The sequence below is a fragment of the Ammodytes marinus genome (genome assembly GCF_949987685.1).
Source record: "Ammodytes marinus genome assembly, chromosome: 19".
NCBI classification, from domain to species: Eukaryota; Metazoa; Chordata; class Actinopteri; order Uranoscopiformes; family Ammodytidae; genus Ammodytes; species Ammodytes marinus.
The window spans coordinates 18759470-18767525 of NC_137223.1; the positions used below are offsets into that span (position 1 = coordinate 18759470).

Here is an 8056-nt window from a genome sequence, read left to right on the forward strand (position 1 = left end):
TCAACTGCACACTATATGAAATTTATTCGACTGATAGTAATGTACAAGAATTGGCTTGCTTTACATTTTACAGATGGGTTTTAACTGCTGTACATATCTGCCATCAAATACACCAGGGGCTTAAATAAAGCACGGTTGAAAAAGGTGTGGGGACAAAGGAGAAAAAGGTAAATATGAACATTTCCTGATGGGGTTACTGTTTATATGTATTAAAAAAAAGATACAATAACTAAAATCTGTTGACATGTTCACTCATGTCACACTGAAGACGACACTGAATGCTCGACATATTTCAAAACAGGGCAAAGTAAACAAATGTGAAAAAGGAATAAAAGAGACCACCTTTCACATTCTTTCCTCTTTTCTCACATTGAGAGAGAGAAAAATAAAAAATCTGACAGATCATTCCTGATAGAGACTTGGGGATATTTAAAAAACAGCTCACAGCCACTGAGGGAGTGCAGACTATTAGCAGCAGAGCCCTTGCGTGGACTCTGTAAAAGCCGGCCGCTCTCACTCCTTCCGGCGCTTCTTGTCGTGGTAGTCGTCCTTGGAGCGTCCGCTGGTGGACGGCCTCTTGGAGCCGCCGTGCTGCTTGGCCTCCTCCAAGAACTTGTCCAGACCGAAGGGATCCTCCTCGAACTGCACCGGCCCTTCTCGCCGCTGGTCGCTGTGGTCGGCACCTGTGAACTTCTTGTCTGGAACAAACCTGATGGTGAAAAAAACAAGGAGAGCGTTAACAGTGTGCAGCATCTCACTGATCTGGAGAACTGTGCTCACTTTCTTTTTTTTGTTGATAAGCTCGACTTGATTTTTTTCTTCTTCAGGTTTTCATTCATTCAATCATTCAACCTTTATTTCTACTCGGGAGATCATTGAGGGGTGATATCCAATGAGTCAAACACAACAAAGCAAAGTAAAAAAACAACAACACAAAAACAATGCAGAGTAAAAGCAACAACAAAGAGAAGTATAAACAGAGTAAAGGCCCACACCAAGCCCATTAAAAGAGCTAAAACCATTGAAACCTTTAATAGTAGATTTTTTTTTTAAATGTATTTAAAAATTTTGATAAAAATTACTTTCAGATAAATAAAAAGCCAATTCGATAATAAAAAGGAGACAGTGAGGTAAAGGGCTGCAATTAAAAATTACATGGGGGGGGGGGGGGAATACAATTTTTAGGTAAACTCCAAGATAAGAAATACAGGACTGGAGTGGACCATCGGGGTAACCAACATAATGTATGTTTCTTTGTCTTAAGGAATTAGCTTGAGTCCAAGATTTCCAATGTTTGGCTCAGTGGTGCAACACCCTGCAGCCACCCAAACGTTCCTAGAGGACAATGACAAGCTGGTGACTGAACATATGGGACAGGCTCTGCTCGGCTAGTAGAGTGTGGCACTGCTGCCCCAAGGACAAGAGCTCCTGCTGGGAAATCATGTGCACGCTTGACTCGTGCTTCAAAATACAGCCACCATGACCTCAAATGTTTCAGGCTTTTGTTGTATTTTCTGCAATTATTAAGTGACAAGGTTGAAACCGCAGCACTTCCTGTTTTTAGTAACCAATTAATCAATTCTCCTCGTGGGAATCAAGTAAAAGTGTGAATAGGGAAGTAATATTTGATAAGCCAAATTTGTAAATTAGTAATATGTAGGGCTAGGTATCGTTCAAATTACGATAACGGTTCCTGAACAATACTTTTTTCGATACCAATTTAATGAAATCAGTTTAAACAACATGACACTACACAACTAAGCCAAATTCGTAGTTACTGCCTTCAGATTACCACAAATGCCCCATCTCCTGAGCCACACAGCCAATCACAAGCACTTTTAGATCTTGGCACCTTAAGCATGCTGCTTACTTATTGGCTCACTGACATTGAACAACAAGACAATTTTTGATACTCGATAATATTGAGGAATTTCAATTGGTGCCAAAAAGTATTGAACTTCGATAACCTGCCCTAATAATAACAACAACACAGAAACCCCTCGTACCTGTTGTTTTGCATGAGCGTGTCAAAGTCATCCGTGTAGTTGTCCGTGTCTGCTTTCTTTGGCCTGTAGATGTTTGAAGCCATGTCTCTGCCGCTGCGGAAAGGCTGGTCGTACACGTTGTACGTCTCGTCTTCACCACCGGCAAAACCACTGTCCATACCCTAGATAGGGACAGAGGGGAAGGAAGAGTGGTGTTTAGAAAAATACAGAAGTGCAATAGCTAAATGTTTTTCGGGCAGCTTCTGTCTGCAAACATACAGGTATATCTTGGTTATGTTGATTATGAGACGCTTTTTCTTTGTATTCGAGTAGCAAATTACTCGATTTAACTTCATGAAAAGTCACTCATCTATCATATTTGTTCTGCAACTGAGGCTTTCAATCACATCTAGGGATAACGTTAGCCGGAATTTGCTGCTGCCCAGTGTCCAGCAAATTCAGATATCAATGGCCAAAATGTCCAGTGGGAAATATGCCAAATAAATAAATGTATTAATAATAGCATATTAAAAAGCCTAATATCCTGTCACCTAAAAATATTGCCAAAGCAAATTAAATATAGAGTCAGGTCTTGCCTCTGGTGTTAACACAATGACAGATTCAGTGAGTAGTTTGGATATGAGAGTAAGAACTGTTTAAGATCAATTTAGAAGATTTAATCAAGATTAATGGTTTGCAAGAGTGACATTTAACAATGTAACGGTACGTAGAGTCGTGGACCGGGATCTGTTACGACAGGTGCCCTGGCGATTGAGAATATGTTGACCTCTAGTTTAAAATTTAATCTGAGCTATTATATGGCCATTTCAAAACATATGTCCGGTCCTTGTTTTATATGACCGGACTTATTAATGGAATATTATTATCATCATCTTCGCCTGTAGAGAGTGAGCGTGATCCATTCTAACCTTGGAGGAGTTGAAGAGTCTCTGGTCGTACTGGGCCTCGCTGGTAGCCCGAGGGTTGGGCATGCCCAGAGCGATGATCTCACTGACGTCCCTGTCATTGTCCCTCTGCAGCTTCGACCTGGGACAGAGAACAATGTCTGACATTTAGCAAAGAAAAATAACTGCTAGAAAGTTTTTAACATTAATAATTTAATATTTTATTTTTTAAAGGAAATATGAGTAAAAATACGATTTTTAACAAGTTCTTGGTAACTTTTAACACCCCCCCTTGTCCTTCAGCAGACAGCCACCCCAAAGTTTAAGTGACAGTCATTTAAAGATAATGAGGGTTTCTGCTTTCTAACAGCTGGAATTGTGATTGTAATGAGCTCTCCCCCTGATTCTCAATTACTCCACTACTCCAGGGACCCACAATTCCATCAACTGACAAGCTGCACACACATGCAGCACACATGCACAAACAGTCTGTGGATCATAGCAGACAAGGAATACTGCCCGAGTAGTAGGGCTGGACCCCGCTGCGTTTGTTCAGTATTACCGCTGGCTCTATGAATGATTCAGCAGTAAGTAGTGCGTGTGTGTGTGAGTGAGTGTGTGTGTGTTTGTGTGTGTGTGTGTGTACGGGCTGGGTGAGTTTACATGCAGTGTGTTTAACGTGCGTGTCCAGCAGCACCTCTTATCAGGAGCCGCCCTGGAAATGTTCCTGTCGTGCGCTCTATCTTTCCTTCTGTCATGGCGGATCTCGTCACGCTCCCTGGCCTCGCTGTCCTCGCCACCTGCTGCGTGAGATGGAGAGAGGGAGGATGGATGGATTGGAAAGAGAGGAAAAGGGAGTGCAAAGAAAGGGAGAAAAAGAAGACAGAAAAACACAAGGAGAGAGGTGGGGGATGGATGATGTGAAATGGAGCGGCGGAAGCGCACAGGTGGGGTGGGGGGGGGGGGGGGGGTCAGAGAGGTGAGACGAGTGAAACAAAAGTGGAAGTGGGTTGCAGGTGATGTTAGGGGTAATTGAAAAAGAAAATTAAATAAGAATGGAAGAGAGGAATAGATTAAATGAAGAACAACTGTTCATTCCATTTACAAATACATGAGATTCTGGAATTTAGAGAAAAGTAAATTCAGATTTTATCATTAATCTGATTTAATCAATATGCTATATGTACAGTCATTTGAATAGTATGCAGGAAAACCAGACATGCAATGCTGACTTTTCTTGTCAAAATATATGAATCATCAGTAGGGGAAAGCTGGGACTTTATTTCACAGCTTACTGGTCATGTCAAACACTGGCAGGGTGAACATTTCATTCTAGATTTGGAACTGTTAACAGCAATGACAACACGGTCTACTCCACTAAATCAGAAAAAACAAACACACAGACACACACACACAGGACTCACCTTTGTCCCCGTGACTTTTGATCCCTGCCCTGCGATCTCGAGCCATTTGGGCCAACTCCCTCAGCTTCTCCTCCTTCTTTTCCTTCTCCTTCTGGGCCATCTTCTTCTCCACTTGGGCTCTCATCTCTACCGCTTCTCTGGCCTATGGAAACAATTGGAATTTCATAAAATGTATTTTAAATATGGTAACAAAATAAAATAATGAATGAGGTAATGCAATAAATTCTGAACCAAATAACAATCATGGACAGTGGTGCAGTACCTTTCTATCAGCGATATAGAGGGCTTCAGCCAGCTTGGCAAAGTTTTCATTGATGTGTACGGTTTGCAGCCCCCGACCATCGGCGGCCAGACGTTTGTCAAGAGGAATGGTGTAGCCCTGGAAGATAGTAAAAGCACATTGAGAGGAAGAAATGTGAAGAAAATAAATAAAAAGGCAGGAAGGCAATGAAACTGGAATTGCCGTAACGAGATCGGGTGTCCTAAAAAAAAGATATCTAATATGTACGCACTGTATCGAAAACCAACACATAAAAAGCCTGGAAACAAACACCTAGACTTGCATGCCCTTCTCACAATGTGTTTAGACATGTTAGATATACAACAAAAAGGCCAAGTGTTCCATTTAAAGTGTGGTGTCACAATACCTTGGCGTTTTTCCAGTTGGAGATGCATGGAGGAATCTTCCACTCCTGCTGCTCCTTGACGGTCATCTAGGGAGATCAAGGGAAAAAACTGTCAAACACAATATCTCTTTGACAATGCAATGCAATGTCATCATCGATTATTCTTACATTTCAGCCAACATTACCTTTCTGCTTGGGGAGTGCATGACAGGGGCAGGCGGAGAAGGAGGCCCTCGAGGAATCTTCTTGTTGATCCTGAAACACACAATTACACCCATCAAATTCCTCCATCACAGACATCAGACTGAAGAGGGAAGTAGGGCGTATGAGGGGAAATTACTTTAAGGGAACTTTACAATAAAAAGTGATGAATCCCATTCAACCAAATGTTTATATATGGGTTAAAAAAATTAATTCTTCCTTTATAACCCATGACTTCTTAGTACTTAATCTCACTAAGATTTCCTTTGGCCATTACTTGATGCTCCCACAGACCTATAGTAGTTTAAATAATTCTTCAACACATGGATTTAAGTTAGTGTCAGACACATTTGTCCTTACTTAAAACGTGGAGGTTCCATCGGATCTTTCTGCATCTCCACCATGCGGATCACTCTCTGTTTGGCCCCAGAGTTAAAAGCCACTCCTTGCTGGGACGGGGTATATCTTGGAGAGAGACAAAGAGGAACAAATGTTGTATCGTTAATACAACTTTAACCTTCACCTACATACACAAACAATGCGTATGAGTGTTTCATGATGTGAAAGGAATGATGTCGATGTAGCATTATATGCACTCAAAGAGTTGTAAAGCAATCTCAATCGCGGTTTTCTAAAGAAATGGTGTTGAAATTGCTCAAATTCTACACTCATACCTGATATACTGTGCAGGAGCTTGTTTGTCAGCAGCTCTCACAGGCATGGCAGCAGCAATTTTTTGGGACACCTGCTTCATCAGGGCATTGCGGGTCTTCTCCGTCAGCTACAAAGGACACAGAACAAATCATGTGAAAATAAAGTTAAAGCAGGAAACTGGGTAAAGTGCTATTTCTGATTACTATAGTGAGAAAAGGTTTGAACACTTTCTCTTTAAATGTGCATATTGTACTTAGTTCTACAGACTATATTTTCTATCAGATACAATTTTGCACTAAATATGTAGTGTATAGAATATATGACATTTAAGTAGTCAAATCTATGAATAACTTGATGTTATGGCAACCTGCTGCTTTCCCCCATACATGCACATTGCTGCACGACTTACCTCTTGTACAGCCTCCTCATCAGGCTTTTGTAGTTCTGGAGTGTCTTCATTCAGAACTTCCTTAGGCAGAAGATCTGTGTACTTACTGAAGATCACCTGCAACAGAGAATGATGAACGGTTTAGAAATAATCAACCAATGAAGCACTGTAGGACTCTTTTTGGAATAACAACATGATATGATATGCACCACAGCAATGGATTGTTTTAACTATGTTTATCACAGTACAGTGTGTGTGTGTATAATGGTAATGAAAGCAGACATCTTAAACATTTGAGCCATTAGGTAAATGTATCTTAAGATATTATCAGTATAGGTGCAAGACAAAATAAGACTGCATCTGTGGCATTTAAATCAAGCTACATTTTGTCAGAACTCGACTCAATGGCGAATGTTGTATGAAGCCGACCTGCGAGTGGCTACTATGAAAACTCCTTTAGGTCTTGTGACTTTACATGTTTCAAGTTTACGCGTGGATACATTTTCAAGTGGAAGTTGAGAGCATCCTCACTGACGGCTGGAGCTGTCATTTGCCTGCATACCTTATCCTTGCCCTGTCCTTGTCTGGCGATGGCGTCATATTTGATCTTTCCTTCTGCGTCCACCTGCACTGCCAGGGCGTTGGATGTCTTCTTCTTCCTACCCATCTCCTCAGGAAACTGGGCCACGTGGATCTCTGGGAAGGCGCCTCCATCGTTAAAGTCCTACAGAAACACACGATAAAGCTTAAAAAGGAGAGCATGTTCTTGGTGTTGATTAATCCAATTTATGTTTCCTCAAAGTTTACAATGTCGTCCAACATCAGCCAAGAAATAACCCCAATCACAACCACAAAAAGAAATAAGTCAGTCCCAAAACTTGTAACTAGTTTGAGACAGCCATCCATCTAATGAGTATATAAAGTGGTTTACCTCAAGTGCGCGAGGCACCCAGCCTTTCCTGTGTTCGTATGGAGGGGGTTCTCTGCGGGACGAAACCAGGGCGGTGGAGTAGGACTTCTGGGCCCGGAGCTTCTCCTCTGCCTCCAGCTGGTCCTGAGACAGCTGGGTCGGCGCCGGTAAGAAGCTGAGCACACACAATAATGCACGATTAGATCTTGTTTTTCAGTGTAGCAGCTCAACTGAAGCCCTTACTAGCGCTAGCCGAAAGCGACACTGAGAGAGTTGCCTTTACGTAGCCACGCTGTTTGTTTGTACGTGTTATGTAGCTAGCCAGCTGGCTAACTAACAGTCTCCGCATCGTTACAACTTTCAAGAACCCGAATGCAGCATGTGCTTGGCGCACCACCAGTAAATAGTTGGTACACATGCGTTGTGTCTATGGCTGCGTGCTGCTAAGCTAGCTGGCTAATGCCAAATGTTTAGCCTACGACCGACGCACAAGTTATGCTAGCTAGCATTAGCCGGTGTCGTTAGCTTCGATTAAACCTAGGTAACGATGGCGGGGGAGACAGAAAACTCATTACGTAACAATGCAAAACATCTTTACATCGTAACATTGAAAACGGAAACGACATATGATACAGTTGTCGTGAATTAAAAACAGAAAAAGGCCTGGTCGCGGTACTCACCTCGCTAAAGACATTTTCCCCTTTCTTCCTTAGCAATGAACTGCGCATGCGCGGTGCTAGAAAAGAAAAAAGAGATGATGCTCTACCTTTGACTGTGTTCACTGTTCTGTTTATAGTTATTCTACTGGAGTTTACTGCTTTCGTTCGGGCATTTTTTTTAAATTCTGTTTTATTTATTAAGATGTTCCATTCAGCACCTTGAATAATTATTAAAATTATTAAATTATTATTATTAAATTATTAAAATGTATGCCAATAGCCTTATTGCAGTGACAGAAGACTA

At 41.6% G+C, this 8056-nt stretch overlaps 1 protein-coding gene across 2 annotated transcripts; it reads right to left on the reverse strand.

Moving 5' to 3' along the window:
• Window positions 1–7820, reverse strand: snw1 (SNW domain containing 1). 2 transcript variants are annotated; one of them, XM_080048089.1, is made up of 14 exons: window positions 7774–7820; window positions 7115–7268; window positions 6746–6907; window positions 6205–6300; window positions 5816–5922; window positions 5502–5606; window positions 5126–5195; window positions 4962–5027; window positions 4577–4693; window positions 4315–4456; window positions 3588–3690; window positions 2915–3032; window positions 2007–2167; window positions 1–709 (listed from the first exon to the last, which is right to left on the reverse strand). In XM_080048089.1, exons 1-14 carry the CDS (start codon window positions 7785–7787, stop codon window positions 514–516), a joined length of 1611 nt encoding a protein of 536 aa, XP_079904215.1. In that variant the 5' UTR covers window positions 7788–7820; the 3' UTR covers window positions 1–513. The 2 variants fall into 2 exon arrangements, with proteins under 2 accessions (XP_079904215.1, XP_079904214.1); XM_080048088.1 differs by having other exon boundaries at window positions 3588–3693.
• Between the last annotated feature and the right edge of the window lie 236 nt (window positions 7821–8056).